Source organism: Platalea leucorodia, assembly GCF_965183815.1.
Source record: "Platalea leucorodia genome assembly, chromosome: 1".
NCBI classification, from domain to species: Eukaryota; Metazoa; Chordata; class Aves; order Pelecaniformes; family Threskiornithidae; genus Platalea; species Platalea leucorodia.
This window is the reverse complement of record NC_138823.1, coordinates 67,183,871-67,209,034: the sequence shown is the minus strand read 5'-3', so window position 1 is coordinate 67,209,034 and position 25,164 is coordinate 67,183,871. Positions and strand designations below refer to the sequence as shown.

Below are 25,164 nucleotides of genomic sequence, written 5' to 3'. Positions count from 1 at the left end.
GGAGAAGCATCAGCTCTGCCATTTCCTTGCTGTTCGCTTGTCCCGGCATTATCAGATTATCTGTGGTTTCTTTGCGGGAATCTTTTTAAGTCACTTGTCTATTTGGTGAGGGGTAGTTCAGTAAAAAGTAGATAATATAATCCATAAATCCACTTAACCAGGCACATGTAAACTGCAACACATCGCAATAAGCTGAAGGTGAACAAATGAGTGATGATGCCGCTGCCCACCCCTCCGCGTTGTGGAGCACTCACTTCCCTCAGGCACCTCTCAAACCCTATGTGACCATCTTACATATGGACCAAGTGAGGGTGCGAGCATCAATCCGTATATTAAGTATTAGTAAAGTTTTCTTATTTTTTCAGATAAATAAACAGAAGTTCTGGTATTTTCTTCATGCATGGATTGTCTTGCATACACTCTGGGGCATGCACACCCCACTTCGGACACCACTGCTCTAGAGTACCCAGGCTTTTTTTAACCTATGAACAAAGCTACATATGCAAGAACATCTCAATATGCTCTAATTGTACCTAAATCACGAGCATATATAGCTTGCTGAAGTAATGCATTTTACAATGCTTTGGGGAATCTGAAGCTAAAAAACCAGTCTACACACAGACTTCTAACCCTGGTCTAGGAGAAACTATTATTGTTCTGAGACATTAGTTAGCATAATGCCAGCCTGGAATTAAATAGAAAACAGACACAAAGATTAAACACTACAATCAATTAATTATTAAATGACTTCAGCATTGCCCAGTTTACCAAGTAAGGCTGCCCAGTGAAGGGGAGTTCGAAACAAGTTGTCGTAAGATGTCACATTGCAGCCTTCGTAGGAGGTCAGAACATCAACAACTGCTACATTCCCATCAGCAACAGCAAAATGAAGGGGAGTTCGTCCTTCATAGTCTTGCCAGTTAAGCAGAGATTCTGTAGGTGCAGCCTCCTTTAAAAAAAATACAAAATTAAAAAAATATTTAAGTTGAAGAGAAAAACTACATAATGTTTACAGATTTTTCTTTTGAGTCTTATAATAAGGAGATAAACTGCCCTTGCAGTAGTTCTGCAACCAAATACTTCTGTTACATTATAGGTTATTTTCAAGTATTTCTTATGGAATTTTTTTTAATACTTACTTAATCATTGTACAAGACCTGATTTTTGGTACATACCCTGTAGTTTTACCAGTCTGTTGTGCAAGTGGCTCCTTACACAGATCTTTAAAAGACTAACTCGGGCTCTTCTGAAAATAACTAGATCTTCTTCCTTGATTTTCTAAGTTGAACACAACATATATATCTTCACATTTTTCTCCTAGAACACTCCCCCTTTTGCACAAGTTAATCTTATGGCTTTCATCATAGTACTTTTCTAGCATTTTAAAACCACATGACTATCAGAGAATTTCTAAAGGATATGTCAAGGTGTCTAGCTGACAGGATAGAAGTAAGGTAGAGAGTACTTCTACTGAATGCATCTATTTGTAATGGGATTAATTTTGAATTAAAAAAAAAATAAATTTTTTTGAAGTACCATGATTAGTCATTTGACCACATAACATAAGCATTAATAGATATAACTTGACTTTCATCACATTTTCTTAAAAAACATGTTAATTACTTTCACATTAAGGCCCCTAGCTATATAGTTTCGTGTTATGATAATTTCTTCTCTCCTTAACTTTTCTAGACAGATTTCTCTTCATGACTTTCTTAGGCAAAAGAACAGAACAGGTAAAAATGAACATCATCTTAGCATTGCAGAGATCTCCAAATGGCAAATATCATAAAGGCCTATGAAATACAAACTTTACATTTCACTTTCCTGAAAAAAAGAGGTATCTCTAAAGAAAATGATAAACAATAAAACAATAGAAACTCAGGATGCAGGACACCAAACATCTAGAGCAGAAGCAGAATGTCAAAACAAGACCTTAAATAAACTATAGGGAGTAAGTCTGCTGTTCTATTTCCAACAATACAGAACAATTCACTGAAGTCATGGGAAGCCTGTTCAAAAGAAAATAGGACTGTAGTCCTGAGATTTTTAACTTCCAACACTAGAGTAGATTTTAACCCGTGATAACCGAGAAAAACAATCCTCCTGAAAATACAGAGCTACACTATATCTTACAATACACTTATGAAAGAGGAGGGAAAGATTGTGATCAGTGCATCTTGTTAACAGTTAAAGCAAGTTCCTGATCTCTTTCTCACTAAACTAATTGCAATTTTTCCTCTTAACTTCACTAGGTATGCAAATAGGCCATAAAATCACTTGTATTTGCATTATTTGAAATGCAGTAACTATTACATAGAAAACTAACATCTAATGTTCAGACTGATAAATCAAGCAGCAGAAAGTCAGGAAATTCCAGAGTTATGGTTTCTATCCAAATCTTAATTGACCAAGGTTGTACATTCTGTATGTTGTATTTAATAGATAAAAAAATAAATACATTTAGAGTTATATTTAACCATATTTCCTAAGTGTAATCTGGCTAAATTAATACTGCAGTAGTAACCTCAACTCTGCAATTCCCTGATTCTTTGTTTCTTACTGTCTTACAGTCTAACAGTGTCAACTTAAATGTCCTAATATTTGATTAATGTAAGTTTTCTGAAGTTAAACATTTACATACTTCGCATACTGTATCTAAATGCTAATCAAGTTGCCTGTCTCATATTAAAAAACTGCATCAGTCTTAGATATCAGTAGCGTTAACCGTGTTTTGCTAGAGAAAAAAAATTAACATACTTGAAACATAGTATAGTTCATTACTATAGCTAGCCACTAGGACGATAACAGATAATCTATTAAAACCATAAAAAATTGATAAACGTGACTCTCTCAACTAAAAATACAATCAAAGTTAACATTGTTACACACACAAACCACAATAATCAAAGTATGAATAACTCGTCTTAATAAGTATTCAAAAGCATTTATCTGAGCCATTACAGTGAAAAGTGAAGTTTTATGTTCTTCCCTAGCTTTAATAATTCTCAGGAGGAAGCTAACTGATAATATGCTTACTTTCTGTCTGTTCAAAGAGTTCAGCAGGGGGAGTATAGAGCCCACTGCAAAAATTCAGAAGTGATCTTTATGAGAATCACTTTTAAGAATGACTAAAAATGAATGATGATATGCACAGAAGTTATTACTGAAATTCTAACTCCATCAGAGAAAAACCCGTTTGAACAAAATGGACAAACAAGAAAACAAATGCTTCTTCACTTTACCTATAATTTACTGATGTAATCTGGAAAGCTAATTTTCAAGCCTTCTAAAAGCACAACAACATATTAAATAAATGACTCCTAAAACTCCTCACTCAAAGTCACTGATGTTCCCCAGAACATATCCCCATAATCAAAAGTGTTACTTTTGCAAAATGGTAAAGAATCTTTTAATGACAAAGCCACTATTGATATTCTAGTCTAAAAGTACTCAGGAGTTTTGAAATTTTTGTCCACTTAAACTAAAATTTTCTAGGCCTCTTTCTGCCTATATTCAAGAGTATCATTTCTTCAGATTTTAAGTGGTTTTGGTGTAAAACTAGCTATCAATAAACTGTCATGCTATATTAATATTTTAAGTACAATACACAGAAGAAACAGAAGCTACGCATTTTTCTGCAGCAATTAGAACAATGGAATTGTAGGCAATAATGGAAAGTGTTGTACAAATAAATGTCATGTCTCTTACCATGAAGAATAAATAAAGAGAAGAAATACAAAATAGAGAGAGAGTACTAAGCAGTTGCTTCCATCATATTAATGGAACCTTATTCTGTTCTTTTCTCCTTAAATCTTCCCAACGTTTTTCATGTAACCAAGCACTGCTGAATCTGGAAAGGTGGAAAAGGAAGTTGACCATGAGAGGATCTCCAGATTAGAGTTTCTCTCTACTTCACATGCTTACTTTCTAAATATGTCATGAATGCCATTTTCACTGTATTTCATGGATTTCAATATTAGATATAACCAATTTGTGCATAACTGTCACCCCTGCAAACCCAACCTACTTCTTCAGCATCCTGTTGAGATCTTTTCATTGTTTATTTTGACAATCCCAATGGGCTAAGTACTATACAAACATCAAACAGAAATATGACCCTTAATTTTATTAATTTATAAACAGGAGAAAACAAATGGACACAACCAGATGGCAGAGCACAGAAGAACAAGACAGTATTTTTCAGTATCATAGACTGTGGTCTCAATAAAACCAGCAGCTTAACTTTTGTCAATTTTTTGTAAAGCAGCACTGGAGAATTCTGAGTAGGACACCAGACAAAAATAATTTTCTGGGGAATTCTTCCAGTGTGTTAAAGATAACACTAGAGAAACAACAGTGATGCTGTTTTTCATGACTCAGTCAGCAGGCAACAAAGACTGCCAATGCAGATTGACCAGCAGTAGATATCAATATCTGACTGCTATCAGAGCAATGGCACATAGCTTACAGCTTATAGCACTCTACCATGAAAGCAAAGACAAATGGTTTGTGTTGGATGTGATTAAAAAAAATGGAGAGGCAACAGTGACACAGAGCCTTTTGCACTGCTATCGCTACAAGACAATATTCTCGTGAACTTAGAAATGCAATTATGTAAGTTAAGACACAAGATGACAGAAATTTTAACTGTATGGTACGTACATTAGAAATATTATGCGGAAAGAATATGAAAAACTATAAAGTCAACCTGGTTGTGAAGACCTAGAGAGGAATGAGAATCAAAGGTAATGCTTGGGCAACAGATCTGGAACTGGGTAATATGGCAAAAAGTAGCTAAGAAAGGAGGGGAAGATTGTGAGCTCTGCTAGGTAGATATTTATCAAGACAAGTAAGAAAAACCCTTCAGTCTGGAGAGAAGACAAGATCTTACAAAATGATTAAATTCAGAGACACCACCACCAACAAAGGAAAGGTATTTATACTCAACAACAGATTCAATCAACAGATTGATTACCTAGTAACAATGTTTCTGTATCATCAACTTTTACAGGATATTCTGTAAGCTAAATTACTTTTTCATTTAAACTTATTATCTTACTCCATCAATAAGCATATATAGGTGTAACTATTTGGAATATAAACAATTCAGCTGATGCATAAAAAAGCCTAGATGGAATCAAGACTACACTCTTTTAACTGTCAGAGTAAAAAAAAAAAAAAAAAAAACAACCAAAAAACCTGGACATGATCATGATTCTGTATTACCTAAAGAGAATCCTTGAGAACACCTTCAGTAAGGAGACAGGTATTTTTGACCTTCTGTAGTGCATCTGTCTGGGACGCAGTTAATTTTCCTCACAGCAGCAGGTATGGTGCTGGGCTTTGTATTTGTGATTAAAACTGTTGATAACACACTCATGTTTTGGCTATTACTGAATAGTGCTTGCACAGCACCAGGGATTTCTCTTTTTCATGCCCTGCCCTGCTCCCCTTCTCCCCTGAATGAGTGGGCAAGAAACTGGGAGGGGGCACAGCCGGGAGAGCTGACCCAAACTGACCTGAGTGATATTCCATACCGTATAACATCATGCTCAGCAAAAAAAAAAAAAGCTCAGGGAAAGCACGAGGCAGGAGGGATGCTCATGGCTACACCATTTGTCTTCCCAAGCAACTGCTACGCGTGCTGAAGCTCTTTTTCCACTTTCCTGGGAGTGGCTAACATCTGCCTGCTGATGGGCAGTAGTGGATAAATTCCCTTTTTTGCACACAGCTTTTGCTTTCCATACTAAACTGTCATTACCTTCATCCATGTGTTTTCTTGCCTTCATTCTGTTTTCTACCAGTCTTGCAAGAGGGGAGTGAGCGAGGGGCTGTGCGGGTGTTGTGCTTTTGGCTGGGGCCAACCCACCACAACTTTTAAAAACATTTACCTCAACTATCTAACATTTTAAAAAGTCTGTATTTCAATACAGCAATCCTTATCTACTTTACAGCAAATTTATTTCTCTAGTGTGGCAGAAAAATAGATGGTATATAAAAACTAAAACTTGGTGACAAAATATTGTTTGTGACATATTATTTCACAACTGAGTCCGAATTACAAATATCTTCAATAAACAGAACTAATACAGAAATAAAATCACACTAATTTAACACTGGAAACTTCTCAAAAACTATTTTTATAGCAAAAAAAAAAAGTATCAGTAACTGTAAGATTATCAATGCGATCTGGAGAAAAGCAAGCAAATTTTCATATGCCACACGTAAGTTCTCAACTTGCAAGCTAATCAGGCAAACAGACATTGTAGTTACCTTACAATCAATACGTGTCTAGTTCTGAGAGATCTTTGACAGACAAAGATATAGAGAGACTGTTGTAATATGAGAGAAAAATTCAATTGAGACTTCTGTACCTTTCTATGTTAGTGAAGTTCAGAGATTTCCACAGAATTAAAATCAAGGTAAAAATCAAGCTGAGCACATGATTTCATTGTACTCTTTGTAACTGTCAGTGTAGAAAATGAAACTGAAATACTGCAGAATGAGAAAATACACCATGAAGGAAAAATTATTAAATCTGTACAGAAAACTAGTTGGAAAGTCTCTCAATAAACTGATAGTGGGCTGACTGATAGTTGATCAAACATTTCCCAGAATTCTGGCTCGAAAGACCAAATCAAATTAGACTTTTCAGTACAGTTAACTAGAAAGAAACTTTCAAATAATGAAGACACACAACAAAGAAATCAGTCTGCAAGATGCAACTGAGATGAGTAATATGACTGGTCATTTTAGCTAGGAGAACTTGCAACCCCTTCCTCCCTCCCTTCCCCCCTAGACGAATAGTTACACATATCAAACTAATTAAGAGAATATATATATAATCCGCGAGTTAGAGTAAGGATATTCACCCACAGAACTCAGAAGAAACCCCTTTCAATACAGCAAATATATTTAAGATGATTTCTTACAAAATTCTGGATATTGGGAAAAGCAAAGTATTTCATTCTCAAAGAGTCAGTGGACTAAAATGAAAAATTTCAAGAGAACAAAAAATATTTCTATCAGAGTAAAGTAATAAATACAGAAAGTGTTATATATATATAAAAGAATTTCTTACCAGAATACATTTCACTGTGTGAATTGCACTAGGGTCCTTGTTGTTAGCTGCCCAGTGAAGTGGGATTTTTCCTTCAATATCAGGGATTCCAATATTTGAATCATGTTTTATGAGAAGTTTCACATGCTCTGGGTTATTGTAGTAGGCACTCCAATGCAATGCAGTTTGCTGGAACACAATATTCACAGGTTTTACAAACACAGTGAAAAATGAATAGAAGATGAAAATTAAAGTTTCTTAGAACCTGAAATATGATTTAATTATACTTTCACAGAATTAAAGAGATCACCTAGTCCAACTCCTCTGCTCAAAGCAGGGTCGACTAGAATAGGTTGATCAAGGCACTGTCCAGTCAAATTTTGAGTTATCTCCACAGATACAGTTTCCACAACCTCTCTGGACAACCTGTTTGACCTCCCTCACAGTAAAAAAGTATTTTCTGAGGTTTAAACAAAATTTACTAGATTTCAACTTGTTCCCATTGCCTCTTGTCTGTTCACTGGAGACCACTCAGAACAGTCTGGCTCCATCTTCTTTACTGCCTCCCATCTGGTATTCATACACATTGGTAAGACCACCCTGAACCATCTCCTCTTCAGGCTAAACGTTCGCAGCTCTGTCAGCTTCTCGTTGACGTCAGATGCTCCAATGTTAATCACCTTTGTGGCTCTCCACTGGACTTGCTCCAGTATGTCTATGCCCTTACTGTACCGGGGAGCCCAGAGCTAGACACAGCATTCCATTTGTGGTGCCACCAGTGCTGAGCAGAGGGGAGGGACCACAGGTAAAACCAGCTTTAAATAATGGGTAAATGAGCAATCTTTTGTTATACTTCAGTAAAGAGAACTGACAGAAAATGGAGCACATGTACAACTCAAAATGTGGGTGACAACTCAAAATCACTGGAAAAAAGCTTTAAACAAAATTGAACAAGAGGCTCATCTACCTAAGTAAGAGTAGATATTCACACATCTTTGCTACTGAGGCCTGAATTAGGTCTGAGTTACACCATCTTACGTGAGACCCACATTGAGAAGCCCTTATGCTTGGATTATAAGTATTTCTGGTAAAAGATTAATTGCTTTGTATGAGGATTTCTTGGACTATGGCAGGAGAATATGGTCCATGCTACTTAGCCAGCCAACAGGGCAATGCCACCAGGTGCAGCAATTTCAGACCTGGAGAAAATATCTGAGCTTGGTATTAAGCAATCATGTCCAAGTTAGAATGGTCATCTGAAGCAGGCCTCAGCGTCACAGCTGCAGTACACAACAACTGTAGTGATTAGTTTTGTCCCTCTTAAATTTGGAAATCTCTTGGAATAACACAAATTGACGGAGAAGCATATAACAAGATTACTTTCTGCTAGAGGAAGATGGTACTGAATACTAAAACTAGACTTGGATCCATCTTGACTTTGTACACTGTCCTAGATCACGCAGAACTCTAGAGGTTGAGTATTACTGAATCTAATGCCCCCCCGACCCATGGCAGTCCAATAAAACAACAAAAGGCAATCCATGCTCCTATTGCAAATTCCTGACTGCCAGTGGCTTTTTATGGGCATTACAAACGTTCATAATTATATAAGCAAATCAACCTGTGTTTTTTTTAAACAGTAAAACATTGGTATATTAACAAGTGCTTTACTGATCAGACACATCTCTCCCAACTGCCAAGTCATAGAGGTTTGTAAGATACAGAATGAATTTTATTTCCCCATTTCCCTTCCTCCCACCCCCACCCCAGCAAGATACTACATGGCACTTTGATTTGAAAATGGAGAGAAATAACTGCTGCAGGACATTTGTGTATAAGCCTATGATACCCTGGATTAGCATCCCTGAATAGCGAGATAGAATGTCTGAGTTCACTATCATATCCTTAACGTCTCCCTAAAGGAGGAAGGCAAAAAGGAGACTATTTTTTGTGTGTGTTGCTTTAAGCTGTTAGTTTAGTACCATGGTAACGTAATACGACAGCACAACTTTTTTGTCTACTTGGTAGTTCACTGAAAAAGAGCTCATTCTAAAACATAACTAAAGGGGTTGCAAGGAAAGGTCTGATAACTGACTCCACGTACAACAACATACAGCCTAGCACCATAAAGCATGTTCAAACCATCACAGCTTGTCGGGACTGAATCGAAAAACTTCTAGCAGTAGAAGTTTGTAGTAAGTTAACAAATGTTATTTCTTAAGTGCAGCTGACCAGTATCCCTAGAAACTGACAGATGCAATGAAAGCAAAAACTTTCTTGACTACCAAGAGGCCAATGTAGTCTTCATTTACTGGCTTCTCTCACCTACAACCTGCTTTTCAGCCAGTTGCCTACACAGAACTAGACATAAACAAACAGTTGCTCTCTCTGCTGTTCAGGAATTATATTTGACACTCTTGATGCACATATTTGCAGTAAGGGAAACGAATAAGCTATGTGCCCAACAGGGTCAAACTTGTTGGACTCTGTCCCTGAGACCTGCCTTTCATCAACCTGAATTCCAGCTTTGCTACTGTGACTACTCATGACACGAACTGGAACAGAAGTGCTCTACATTTTGTGGGAAATCTGGCAATGCTTTAATACTGCCTTGGAAATTTGCTAAACAACAGGCAAGGTTCCTAAATGGTTTTGGCTGGTTTCCATATACCTTTGTTAATTAATTAATGTGGTCAGGAAGTCAGCATGACCTCTCCAGAATGACTGCTATAATTATAGCCAAGGTTTCCATGATACACATTAGAATATCCTGGAAGGCAAATAGCTGATTGCTAGGGCACAGGCTGGTTGCACTCCATTGTCCGGAGGGGACAGAAGATTAATTTGTTGGAAACTGGGCTTGCAGCTCTCTTATCCTGCTTCCTAGATGATAAAATCAGATAAGGATTTCAGAGTCTAAGCAGTAACACCACTAGAAAGTCCAGTCCCCTTCTCTCACTACGTCCTCTTGTGGCAGAATGAAAACCCACTACATGAGATACGGAATGACGATTTCCACTAAGACCAGCCTTCCCAAGCTGGTATGTTGATTATCAGCTGATCTAAATACCTTTACTTGAACCGGGCACTCACATTTGTATCAGTGGTAGATTAGTGCCTGGTGAGGAGATTTGTTGCACCAGTTCCAAGATCACTTACAAATTGTAGGAAGGAGACACTCCTGCTCAATGCTTAAAAAGCCTCCATCATCAGTAACAGTTCCAGTTGTATTCGATACCATGCCTACCTTGCCAATGGTATTTACATAATTGTTTTTTTGGTCTTTCTTTTGCTATCTACATTCGGAGTGTCTCACTTTTTGTTACTATATCCTTGAGGAAAAAATTTGGCTTAGGGAACATCCATATCTCTGGATTCTTTGAAAGAAGTCTCTCTCAGATTTCAGGATACACAAACCGCTCAAGCACAAGAAATTTAAACCAGATATTCCCAGATTAACAGGTCTGCAATAATTACTAGAAATCTGTCTACTAAAGGCAATGTGGTCATCTCCCAAACAGAATACACATCAAACATTCCGACAAGGGGGATGCATCTGTTTTGTTCAAAACATATGTGGAAACACAAGAAATCCTTTACCTAGAATGTCTGTCAGGACTGTGTGAAAGTCCTATGCCTCCTCATACCCTACTATTAATGCTAATGGAGGCAACTGTTTCACATCAGTTTTAAATCAATCATTGCTAAGCACTCAAACTTAAGAACCACACTAATCTGAGCATCTCAAAAAATACAGTTACTATATGCTAAATAACTAGTCCTTCTTCTAAAATGGGTTAGTGTGCTATTACTGTGGACTGGCAGTCCTCTCTGTATGAAGAGTAATAGTAAATCAGTTGTTTAAGAACTGTACCATTTTCCTTCTAAGATCCGTTGTCTCTCCTGGCTGGTCATTCTAATGATAGTCCTTTTTAACAAATATCAGTAGATTATTTCCTGAGGCTCTTAGAAGTCAGTGTGCTTCTGAAGCAGGCTGGTAATTTTATGGATGTAGCAGAGCATGAATCAACTTTGCAAAGGGACATCAGACAACTCATGACAATATATGCACTATGTGATATACCTGGAAAGTCACCCGGAGATTTCCTGGCCCTTCAAGCAACAGTTGTCACTACAGATGCAGAAAATTAGTCTGAAGGACTTTATTCTAAGAAGGTAGTAATGTAAAGCATGAAGATGTTAAGATTACATTTTCTACCGAGGAAGTCTGCAGTTTCACAAAACAAATGTCAGTGACTAACTGGTGCTCTGCTCCAAATGAAAGTCTCATGCCAGAATGTCAATCAACTTCATCATCACATCCCTCTCACTAAATGATGCACTCATGGAAGCAACAGTGCATGTGCATTGATAGCAGACCTTCTGCTGCCAATTGGTCTATTTTATGATGATGATAATGATGATGATAACAATAATGGTGATAATAATAATAATAGTAATAATAATAATAATAAAACCAACTTGATATTTTTTATTGTCCCTGTTAGAAAATCTTCTTGACAAATGGCATCACATTCTAGCCCAGGCCAAAAAGTCATGTATGACTAGGAGACTCTAAATAAATTGTCCATTTTTATTTACAGAGATACAGAAAAAAGGACAGTTGACGAGATAGATTTAGTCTATGGGTATTTCTACCCTTGGAGCATCCTTGTGGATGGAAGTGAAGGAGCGGAAGTGAAGGAGTAAAGTTGAGCCAGGAAGAAAGGAGGGGGACATGTGTGGTTTGAAGGTGTTGTTCTAAGTTTTGTTAACCCTAAATGTAGGGTTTTTCCAAGGAAGAAAAGCAAGATAAGCACCTGCTATCCAGATTCTAACAAGGATCACAATGTTACAGAAAGACTTAGACCTTAAAACCAGTGGGTTTTTAATCCTCTATTATTCTATGTACTCTTAACAAGAATGTCAACGAACTCAGCGCAATGAATTTTTACATCATTATTGTCAGGAAAATATTAATATTTCTAAAGGTGATCATTATAATACCAGCATTAGCCACTATTTTGAAGACTCAGAAAAAGTTTGTTATGACTGAAATAATTTTTCACGCACAATTGTTTGATGTAACATAAATTTCTAAAGCTGCTACAACTGTTGTCTTAAAATAAGCAGTATTTTTACCTTGTTTCTGTCCTGGGTATCCACTTCTCCAGGTGCCATGTGTTTTAGCAACAAAGCTAAACATTTTGGGCTTTTGTGACGTGTAGTTAAATGTAATGGTGTCATATCCTCTAAGTCCTTCTGCATCCAGTTCCCTCTACGAGCCAGTAAAAGTTTCATGAAGCGGTAATTTCCCTGGGTGAGGAAAAATACCAGAAATTTATTCCAGTTTATCAAACCAAATGATGATACTGTTCAGATATATTTACTGTTGCATTACAGTGCCTAAAAAAATGCACCAAAACAGCTCTAAGCTTTGGAAACATCTAATGAAGATTTTCTATTAAAAAACATTAACTTTTAATTTTTAAGTCTGTTTTGCTACGTGGTATTAGATACGTATCTTCCATTAGCGGAATGTGTAAGACAGGGTTCAGTAATACCGAAAATTCTGCAATATAGTCAGAGTTTCTTGACAGTTTAACCTCAATAAACATCATGTAAAAACTGAAATAAGACCACTACATGCTGGTTTCAGCAAGGTAGACAGTTATCAGATGAAGAATAAAACTAAACATGAAGAAAGATGAGCATTTTCAAATTCAAAGTAAGAAAAATAACAGAGAATGATTCAGAGAGATAAAATGTACTCATCTGAATGAGTAACAAATACACGGAAAAGGGACCGTTTCTTACATTTTTAAATTGGGAACTATATATGAGTTTTGATCTACTGTACGCATGATAAATGGATGGGACAGCTAGCTTTGTAACATATTTAAAATACTTAACACTCTGGACTTACTAGGGTTTCAAAAGAAATAATGTAGAAATGCTCCTGCTACTAATAACTGAGGGTGGATCCCAAAGAAAACAATCTGGTTTTATTTCTCAAATCATTGAAGAAGCCAGTCAAAAAGCAAAGATATAATCATGCAATCATGAAGAAGCTGTAGTGATTTAAGGTATAGCCAGCCTTGATTTGCTACTTCCCGTCTTGGAGATTATTTTCCGTATAACAGAGATGCTACATATAACATTTTGATGCTTCCACTTCAATATAACGTCTATTGGGTTTTTCAAACCACCTTCAGCAGTTAAGTTTCAGTCGAGGACCAGTAACAGCTGGAGCAATAACTCATTAAAGCAAAATATCTGGATCTACCTCGTGTGATCACATTTTAAACATCCCTATTCTTTCCCCACTCGAACTTTGAACCTTTCCTAAAGTGAAAATGCTTTCCTAAAGTGCTGCCTCCCAATTTTGCACAGTGTCTCCCAGTGTTTCCCAAAATATTAGTTTTTGCCAATTTCACATATTGGCAGTTTAAATAAAAGTATCAATTACCCATAAATATAACGAAAATAGAAAGCTCAGAAGAGAAGAGAAATTGTACTAATTCCCCCCACTCAGGGAAAAGCTGCAGCATTTGATGAAGCTTTATTAGACAATGTACACAGGAAAGGTGACACTGAAATCAATAGAAGTCACGGCTTTGGATTCTTCTGCTCATGGAACTACCTGCAAATTAACATATTTCAGTCTGCTACAATTCTTTTATAAATCCTGTATGTTAACTTAGTCCCTTTAGGCTGTCTCTGGAAAAACAATGAGAAAAAGGTAGCCATGTAGACAAGTGCAAGCAGTGGGGGGACTTCTGTATATCATAAGACTCAGAATTGCGAATCACTTTGTCAGCAGAATGGCAGGGTGGAGATGGGCCAAAGGATTCCAGAGGCCCCCACAGTATCCAGTGCCAGGGTATAAAAATATTCTAGTTTCTTTTTTCATAGCAGCCACAAAAATTAGAAGGGCAGATTTTACACATATTACTGTTCTGCTCATTGTCTAATTAAAATGGAAGAGTTGAGCTTTATGTGGGCAGAATGGATTTCATCAAGTATGCCTAAAATAATGTGATTTTTTTTTTCCCCTGCTACATTATTTTATTTTAAAATACAAAACAGGGAAAGCAAATCATGAATAAGCTCAGACAAAATAACCTCTTTCTGCTTCTACAGTTTATTGTCATCGGTCCTTGCTCTTCAATAAAAGCCTACAAGAAAAGTCTGCCAAAAACCTTACCACAAACCTGCCCGAAAATGCAAATTTCTCTTGCAGAGACAGCATGGCTACTCTACTCTTCAACAGCATTCACTGCAAGTAGTGACTGACTAATTCGCTTTCTTCTGCTGGGTGTCAGGAAAAGCATAACCTTAGGATTTTGTCCCTTTAATACAAAGACACGCATCAAGGCATACACTGAAGTACAGAGGCAGAACAGCATAATGTCTGCACAGCTACTAATCCACACAGAACACACTCAAAATTAATTCATTATAAATCTGGGAATGAGTTAGGGATGAGAAAACTCTTCATTATTGCCATTATATTTTACAGGTAAATATAAGAAGAATTTGCAAAACTCATTAAAAAAGAAAAAAAACTAGCAAAAAATCACAATGTATCATGACGTGGATGGGAATTAGACTGGGGGAAGACAACATTAAATAATTTAAGAGAATATTAGTCTTGGAAGAAACATAGCTGCTTTTCTCCATCACAGAGGATAATGCATTTGGGTTTTTTTCAGCATTTCCTGCTCAATGTGTATGCATACACATGAAAGAAAAAAAAATTGATTTTCTCTTGTTGATGGATGCTTATTGGAAGATTTACAAGTATATTGTGCTCTTTGAATGAATTCAACTGAAAAGAAGAGTCAAAGTTAAAATAACACATAAAACTAAGGAAACATGCATTTTTATTATTAGAGTTCCTTTCCCTATACTGTATTTTATTTTTTGCTTTTACACATTTTTCCACCATTTACTACTATATTATTCTGGTTCATGCTTAGCCACCAACAAATCCCTCTCCTTAGGAAACGAATCTGTAATAAATCCCCTCATTCTGAAACACAAAAGACTGTTTCTTCCAAATGATTTAAGATTTTTTTTAAACCACCACCACAGAAAACACCTGTACTTAAATTACTTATTTGTAATGATCTTATTCATGCTCTTACTTCTGACTGCTATTCTTTTCTTTAGTAATACCATGAACATTGCTGTGTTTCTTTCACTTGTTGGAAAATAATACCATCCCTATTAACAACAAAGGAAGAATTCCCCACCTTCGACTGATTACTGCTTAAGTTTGTAAATATGCAATGTATCAACATGTCTTGAAGGTAGATTTAATTTAGGTCTTACTAGGTGGAAGGGGAAAGAAGTATGCTTAATCTGAAAAGCAGTTACTAGCTGAATTCCCTCGTTTTTATAAAATTCTTGTGTATAAGAAGTCTTTAAGCTTGCTAGTTTGTACTCATATAAAATGCACCTGCTTGGCCTAAAGATTCCTGGGCAGCATGAAGCTCTTTGGGTCAGTCCATGGTCTCTTAATATTGACAGTGTCTCTAAAATGATTCTGTTATACTGTGAAAACATTATGAGTAAACAGGATTAAATACCAGTATAGAAAATTCAGTTCCTGGTAGCCAGAATTTACTATTCCAATAGTGATTCTCAAAATTCCTTTATATTCTATTAAAATTATTTTTAGCCAAAAGGCTCACTCTGTACGCAAACTACAGCACGGTTTCAGAGAACAGCTGACAACTAGCTTCAGCATAATCAGAAGAAATATTTCTGCAATTTCAAAATTTCAGCCACATATACTAACTGCAATGGAGTATAACACATTTTTTGGTAGACAGTTCAATAAGCAATCATTGCTCTGCCGTCAAGTAATGACTTTGAAGAAAGTTCTGGACCCCAAGCTTAACTGCTAAGCAGTCAGAAAAACTTTCCTTTCCTGAATGTTTCAATAGAGGAAAGAGTGATGGGAGAAACACCTTAGTTGGAACCAATGAATTTGCCAGAATTCCTATTATCCCTGAAATTGAAAAAGTTATCCCCAAAATTGCAAACTCATTCAGAAAAAAAACCAACCTGTTTAGTATTTTCAATATGAGCCTATAGCCAGGAACAGGTTCCAGCAGAAAATTGCCAGTAAACTCTTTTCTACCTACTTGTCTGGGCCTACAATATAATGTGTTTATTTCTTCATCCATCTAAAGCAGCTTTTTCAACCTATTTTCTCTCCCTGGCCCCCTGAGAAGGGGGAGTGAGAGAGCATCTGGGTGGGCATCTGGCAAACAGCCAAGGTCAACCAACCCCATATGGTCACCTAAGTGAAACACTAAAGAAAAAATGAGCTTTGTATTGATAACAGTGTTGTTATGATTCTAATTGTAGGTTGATACCGAAATTACTGATGGTTGTATTACCAATGCACTAAAAACATTAGCCTCACACTTCACATCACGCCACTGTACAGCCCAGCACGGTCCTGCTCTAAGTTGCCCAGTTGCCTTGTGCCTCTGTTTCAAAGACTTCCTCAGAACTTGGCTCACGGTACCTTCACTCAGCAGTGGGAAGACTAAGGAAAGAACACTTCTTTTTCCTTTCTTTGGATCAGTGGCAGTCCTCTTCTTCCCTAGCAAACTCATGGAGAACAGGAGATCTAGAATGTGACTGAACCTAACATGGGCATATGTGTATAGGGAAAGAGAGGGAAGCCACTCTAACATCGAAAGCCCTTCTGGGCCAGGTTTCAGCCTTTCCCCAAACAAATAGGCAGACACAGGTTCCTACTGGTCCATTGTCCAAAACCGTTCAATTGTACTGCAACATTTAGAGCAATCATATTTTTGTATTAGTGTTGGGAAGGTTTAAATAATGTTACCCACCTCTACTAACTGGCTCTCTGGTAATAGGTAGCACAATGTCCTGGTTTCAGCTGGGATAGAGTTAATTTCCTTCCTAGTAGCTGCTATAGCGTTGTGTTTAGGATTTCGGATAAGAATAATGTTGATAACACACTGATGTTTTAGTTGTTGCTAAGTAGTGCTTACACTAAGTCAAGGCCTTTTCAGCTTCTCATGCTCTACTGACTGAGAAGGCTGGAGACACACAAGAAGCTGGGAGGGGGCCCAGCCAGGACAGCTGATCCAAACTGGCCAAAGGGATATTCCATACCGTATGACATCATGCTCAGTAAATAAAGTAGGGGAAAGCTGGCCGGGGGGGCCGCTGCTTGGGGACGGGGCTGGGCATTGGTCGGTTGGTGGTGAGCAATTGTTTTTCATTTGCATCACTTGTCTTTCTTGGGTTTTATTTCTCTCTCTTTGTGTTATTTTCCTTTTCATTACAATAATAATAATAACAACAACAACAATAATAATAATAATAACAACAACAATAAAGTATTATATTTAATATATAATAATATATCATTATATAATGTATTATATGTTATATATAATAAATATATTATTATATTTTATTTTAATTATTAAACTGTTCTTATCTCAACCCGTAAGTGTTCTCACTTTTACTCTGATTCTCTCCCCCATCCCACTGGGTTTGGGGGGGGAGCAAGCGAGCGGGTGTTTGGTGCTTAGTTGCCAGCTGGGGTTAAGCCACAACACACAAAAGACCAACCAACCTAACACAGAAAACACTATCATAAAAATACAGCTACGTAAGTACTGCAGCACCCAAAATCAAAAAGAGTTTTTGGCAGACATTTTTGTTCCCCACATGATATCTAGCAGTATAAGAAAGATTCAGAGTTGTTAATGGATTTTTTAAATTTACCTTTTCAATACATGTAGATAATTTAATACATTCCAAGACACACTGTTAAAGCCTGAATCTTAGACTACCACAGAGCTAACAACAAACTGCTGTAGTTAATCCTGTTTCTTGTGAAAGGTTTTATTCTTCACGTAAGCAAAATTCTTCCAGAACTTTCTTAGCATACACAAGTGTGAACCTCCTTAACAGGTGACAGGATATTCTCTCCTCAACTGTGAGATATCATGCATGTTCCCTCTGAGACCCAGACAGCTTAACTTGCCAGCAGAGAGGTCACGTACAGTGCTCTGCTACATTTGGTAGAAGCCTGGCAATGCCAGCAATGGCAGTTGGGATCACTGCTCAGCTATCAGGAGATAAAAGAAGAACTGCAATTAATACTTACTAGGAACATCTTACATCCTCTCCTCTTAGCTGGCTAAAATCTGATGCTTTTCTGATTCAGAACTGAAAAGAAACTGAATACAGTTCCTGTAAAACATATACAATTTTCTTTCTGTGAACTGAAAGTCTGTAACAGCCATAGGGACATTTAAATTAACACCATATAAAATAAATAAATGTAAAAACCTGGATTACTGACTGTTGTTATGTAAAATAAAACACCATCTGAAATGGAGGAGTCATTTTATCATCTTAATACCAAGCGTGCATATATTGAAACTAAGTTTCATCACAGATGTCTCCCGGATAGTCATTAAGTAGATAAGGGTCCAAATGCTTTTCCAAACTACAGATAACACCAAAAGACAGTAGACAAGTACACTTATTAATAGAACAGGAACCAGCACTCTTAATCTGTTAATATTCTTTCTCCTTATATTACTTCCATTTTATATGGCTAAAGCCTCAGTAAATCAATATCCCTGTCCTGCACCAGATGTGGTTCTAGAAGAAATGGAAAGGATAAAGGCAAGGGGGAAATACAACTATTTCATCTAAATCCTGAATGAATGACAGCGTATCAGTTTCGCTGTAGTCCAGATTGCCATTTATTATGCACCAACAACCAAGAAGATTTTGCAGAATCCCAAATAAAATGATCCTGGGCACATAATGATGAATGACACAAGTATTTTGCATAGCAAACTTTTAAGTATTTTGGAGACATACAAGTTTGCTTTAAGGAGTTCACCTGGGTTCTAGAAACGTTCTGCTGATGTGCAACAGAGCTCTGTGAAAATTTATTTCCCTTCTCATCCCACTATTTCGTGGTGAGTTACCTTGGGCATTATATAACCATGTGCTTCTGCGCTCCGACTAACCACTGCTCCTATCCTGTAGCGTGGATGTACCTCTGAGGTTGCGCTTTTCATCTTTGGATTTTAAAAACGTACTACATAGGTAGATAAATATAATACCGTTTTATAAAAGGAGAAACTGAGCTGTTCAAGATTAGGCTAAGAGTCAGAGGAATATGTGCACCTCTCCAAGCATGAAAAGCACATCCATAGATGGGCTACCATCACCTTGTCATCAGTGGGTTAAAAGGGGCCAATACATATAGAGAAATTGCTTATTTCCCTATTCATTGCTGAGACCACATTTTCAAAAAGCATGACAATTCTAATCCATGTGAAATATTTAACATGACTTGAAAGACTGATTTGTAATAATTTATAATGTAGCGCACATGAGCTGACTACTGACTGTTACAGCACAGCTACACTTGGTTTTCGGAATACCTACAATAGGCTTGTGAAGATTTATTTGACTGTAAGGGTTGCTAGAGAACCAGGAAAAAGGCAGCCCAGCATCTCTATATAACCTCTTGGTAAACAAGGCAGGGGTCATTAAAAACAATGCCAAGCTGTTAAACCGTGAAGATGCTACTTTGGCTCCAATTCAAAATTACATACCTGCTTTCCCAGTACTGGGAACAGACAGACCAAAAGAACATAAAACAATTTAAGAGTGATCCTTACAAAGGAGGTGGTTTTTAAGGGCTCTTCATTGCCGACAGTCATAAGCAGTGAAGATGCAGTCAAGGCATATACTTCCAGCAGAATAGAAAGCCTTAGAAATATTTACAGATAAACCACAAATTAGAACTGAAAGTTAAAATGACCCTGTAGGTTACTAAATGCAATCCTCCAGCACCACAGGGAGTAAAGACATCTAATCCTTTTCAAAAAATTTCTAGAGATTTCATTTAAGTGGAATCACGGTGTTTTAGATTTTTTTTCCCTGTTTCTCTCAGTTTCAGGCTGGATGTTTTAGGTTTTGTTTGTTATTTAAGACACCCCCCCCACACTTCACTCTTTCTACCCATGAGAGTACAGTGCAGGTTTTAAAACCTAAAGAAGTATTGGTCTTTCTGTCTCAATAACAAAGGATAAACCCTGCATTCCCCCCAAAATATCGTCAGCTCTCTGCACTCATTCTAGTTTGAACTCATTTGTTTTGAACACAAAGCAAGCAGAGATTACAGACTACACCAGAAGAGGTCCCACTAAGTAGCCTACCAAATGGCAATGATACTTGTCTATTGCAAGTGCGCATATCTTGTCAGATATACCAAAAACTGCATTTCTCTCATTAGTTAAGTACATTCTCTGATCAATTAGCACATTGATGTCCTTCTCAGTCATTTTCAAATAATAAATTCATGATACATAGAAAAAATTGTTCTGCCCCCCCCCATCCTCGCACACAGACTCGCAGTTTGAACTATCATATTTCCAACCATTTCAATCACTTTCAGTATTCTCGTACTTCTGGTGTCCCAGACACTCCAATCCTGTCTTTGACTGACAATAATGCCTAATCTGCTGTCACTCTGAAGTATCCTTAGAAAAAGTACTACTTGTGATGCTAAGTTTGCTAATGAAAAGTATCGACTAATACTGGATTCAAGTGCAACTGTCAAGGAATTCTAATATAGTCCTTCTGATCTTACAGTTCATATTTCAACTGTATTTGTTTTCAGTTCATTATCAAATTCTTTACCACACCCTGATATTTTGTGTCCTAATTTCCCATGTAACTTGCCATTTTCCATCTAGCACTACAGTAAATACTTTTGTACAGGCCTAAAAAGACAATCCATTGAATTTATTTCTAGAAAATCAGCTGGCAAAATATCCAGTTAGTCTTGAAGAACCTACCTCTGACAGTGTGGTGCACATTTTACCCAATTTTCTGTTTATGTTTACATATTTATCCCTTAGAAACTAATTTTAAATCCTTGCATGCTACTGAGGTCAAATAGGCTACCTCTCTCAGCTACTTTTCTTCTTATTTAAAACAGTATTCAAAAATGTTACTGAATACCCCAAATTCTGCAATGTTATGATTCCCAAAGAATGTTTCATTGATTAAAACTTTCCTGTGCCTTGTCCCTTGCTGTTTCTGTACTATTAAGAAGAGATTTATCAAAACCAGGCATTAACCACTGCCCCTGCAGTAACTAAGCCTGGTCAGCAAGTGCACAGAAGACTGCAGGCAAATGGTAAAATACAAGTCCCCACAAAATCAGAAGCGCGAAGGTCAGCCTGTTTAAAGGGGTGCGTTTGAAGACAACAGAGAAAGAGTAACAGTGCAGCAAGTCCACCATCCATGACAGTAGGGATTTTGGAGATCTGATAATTATACATCCCACCATAGTTTAATAATTCATTAGCTTATTAAATTTTGATTTTTGAAATATATTCATTATTAATTAAGCAGCACTTATGTAAGACGTTTTAGCACAATTTCTTCGGTATTCTTTTGTGAAAAGAGAGACCATTTAACAATCAATAACTCCTCTTCAGAGGAATATAATATATAATTCAGTCACTTTTACTCTTTCACAAACAGAACACCACAAAATTATTACAGTTGAATTTGCTGCAAAGATAAAACAGGCCTGCTTTTCTAATACTACACCCATCGTAGTACGGGCAGTGATTATACTTCTACTGTCTTTAAATATTGTTCATGTTTTAATTTTCCTTTTTAAACTCACAAATCATATTTAAGAAAGTATAGCTGGATACATAACAACGGCTTGAGAGCAGGAGAACAAATCGTATCATAGATTATTACCTATATATTCACTCACGTACACTGTTCCTTTGGTTTAGACCCAGTTTGGGGCAGAACGAGAACTGGAAAGGTGCATGGAAATTTAGCATACCAGACCACTGATCTCCTTTCCCAGAGAAGCACATTCTATCCCAAATATACTAGTTCTTCTTCTAAGATAATAAAAAAAGTGAAATAGATTGCTATGAGTTTTTAATTAGATTAGATATTAAACCTTTTAAACCCAGGACTCCTTAAAAGTTGGAGTTAAGATTTAATCATTGCTCATGTCTGAAACACAAAATTGTCTATGCTTTTTAATAGCGATATGTGAGTTTCTGAATAGAGTATAAATCTATACATTGACACATAATAAATTGTATTGTGCACTCAGACACTCACTGGGGTAAAATATGAACAACATGAAAGTCATTTAGATTTTAGCTTAAAATCCAAGCAGAATATAGCAGCCACTTTGCACTACATTAGCACGCTTTGCCAACAGATTAGCACAGATGCTACAGCGAAGTTGAGAACAGCTCTTTGCTGTCAGATGCTTTCAAGAAGCAGTGAAAGTCAAAAAATGTTAACTCCTTAATTGCTAGCTAAGCCTTTAAAAGAGAAACATATCCATGAGCTCTCCCTTTAAAACAAAAACGGCAACTGAATTTAGTCTGCTCACGTTCACAGAGCAGAAACTGCTGTCTTTGACCTACTCAATCTTACAGAAGATAATCTTACTATATACACAAACATACATACGTGCTCTCTCTCTTTCCAGTGAGTAGGTGCTGAAGAGAGGATGCTTCACCCCACAGACCAGCTTGGTCACGAATTTTCAAAACCTGAGAATTTTAATAACTTTGGAAAGAAAAAGGGCTGTGCATGTGGTTTCTTTAGAGGTCGTTTCATTCCTTTGAGAAGCAGCCCGTTCTCAGAACATCAGAAACAACTGAGAATGACATGGAGCATATGAAGGACTTTCTGTCACCAACACCTGCCAGTTTTAGTAGCTTTTCAGTGAACAAACTAAGCACTTACAAAAACAGAAGCTGTGACTATCATACTTCTAATTTGATATATATAGGAACAGAATACTGTTCCAAAAGCAAATGAAATCCATACATCAAAAGGAGCATTTTGATATGCTTATATTATCAGCTAACTGCCAAAAATCTGACAAGGATTCTTCAGAAGAAAAGTTATTAAAATAGAGACTAGCAAGTAGAAATATTAATTAAATTGCAAATAAGAAATTTTTAGATTTATAAATTAACAACACTTGTGTTTTGAAAAATTATTTATGCATGAAATAGTGAAACTTCTTGATTTCTAATACACTGAAACCGAATTAATATTGCCTGGTTACAACAGCTATAAGCCCTGTAAGACCTACCCTTTAAATGTATATGACTGCACCACTCTTACACTCCTTGAATATCACTATATTTTTTTTAACAGTTCCTGAAAAAAAAATTGAATCAATATAGCTAATTAGAACCTCAATTTCTATTAAAATGAGTAAAGTCACCATCAAAATAGCAGGCTGTCTCTCTGGTTATCACATGCTATATTGCCATACAAGTTCAACACACAGAATATTCTTATTTGAGCAAATAAGCTCAGACAAAGTTTATATAAAATTTTGAATACGTTTAAATGTTAATACATTTTAATAGAACTTAAATTTCAAATGCTATATCAAGAATATACAAAATTAGAATCACAGGCAAGCTCCCAATAACTTTTTTCCCCATCTCTGCCATAATAAATATGATTTTGATATGTAAACCATTAATAGGGAAGGAAATTCTATTTTATCCATAAATCTTAACAGTTGGATTAATCATTCTTCATGAAAACATAGCAGGTGCAAAAATATTGTCACTGTTGAATGAGAGGGTGTCACCAAAAGAGAGGGTGAATAAATCAAATTATTTCACAAATTTAAAGTAAGGTGATTGTATTCATCAATCTGATTGCAAAGTCCTACAGAACAAATACACTGAAGTGTTTCTATTAAACCTAACAGTTATAAGGACATTCTCAGTCCTTTCAAATACTCCCCTCAACCTTTGGGACATACATTTGGTACACTGGGCAAGAATTAGACACTGAAGATAATAATTCTTAGCTCATTTTTGCTGCATACTGTCTACTCACCGTGGTAGTCTATACTAACTATATTATAAACAAAGTCAGCAGAGGTAGTAGAGAAACTGCTCCTTCCTGTTCTCTGCACTCCCTAATCATCTGGCAGATGATAGTCAGAAGACTTGATTTCGACATGCATCTTCAGAATAGCTGCTGCAGAGTGAATGGAAACAACCCATCTCTGAACAGACAGATAAAATATAATAATGTAAAGTTTATTCATTATAGGGAGTTAAACCAGTATTTCTTCTAACTCTGGAACAACTTCAGGCACAGATGGACCAGTTTAATTCAAGAAAACTTGAAATCAAGTGTTTAGGTAGTTTTAATTTGAGCAAAACTAAGCAATTAACTCCTTGATTAAAAATGTAACTGAAAGATAAAAGTAAGTAAAAGAAAATTTTTAGGATTATTGTTTTAGACATAACCCTTAACAGTCATCCATTGAACTACAGCTTTGAAAAAAATTCTGTAAGCTAGCTATTACCTCTGCGTGGCCAAGGATGATGCCATGTCTTCTATCTAACAAACCACTGTCAGATTTAAATATGTGATGTTTTGCTAATCCTTTCAAGTCAACCATGGCAAAAACGTCACTGATTTTGACATTGGGTTAATCTCACAAAGTAGCCTTTTAGCAACTTTGTTAGCAGCATCCTAGACTCAGAAGTAAAACACTCAACTGGAGAGAACCTCTCAGACAGCTGAATAGAAACCTTATTTACCAGTTTCCAAGCTGAACGTGTTCATCTGTCTGGCAAAGCATCTTAGGCAATACATCAGCCAAGAACATCAGTACGACTTGAGGCCAGTTCTGACTATCAGCCATTTTGACTGAAAGCAAGGCGGTGTCTGAACTTAGAGCACTTCTCCCTAAAGCCTCTTGCAAGATTGGCTTCAATATCTTGGTTTCCATAGGAATAGACAGAACTATCAACTGGCACGCGGTCAAAGAATACAATAAAGACAACTGACCAGTGCTGTAAAAGCCAAGGTAAAACTGTTTCCCAGCATAAGTTGAAGGAAAATAGGTGTTTGCAACTTACAGCCTTTGACCTCATTTATCCGTGGCCTGTACATGCTGTTTCTGTGTAGTGTCTCGGCTCTTCAGCAATAAATTTTATGGTCTACCTATAGAAATTAGTGGCTTTCAT

The 25,164-nt window shown here is 36.6% G+C and overlaps 1 protein-coding gene across 1 annotated transcript in view; it reads right to left on the bottom strand.

Moving 5' to 3' along the window:
• Positions 1–25,164, bottom strand: part of INVS (inversin) — a 97,460-nt gene that overhangs the window by 46,752 nt on the left and 25,544 nt on the right. Inside the window, exons 3-5 of the mRNA XM_082320863.1 lie at positions 12,206–12,379; positions 7,085–7,252; positions 769–949 (exon numbers count right to left, since the gene is read on the bottom strand). Of these exons, the coding sequence (XP_082176989.1) occupies positions 769–949; positions 7,085–7,252; positions 12,206–12,379 (523 nt within the window). The remainder of the gene's footprint in view (positions 1–768; positions 950–7,084; positions 7,253–12,205; positions 12,380–25,164) is intronic.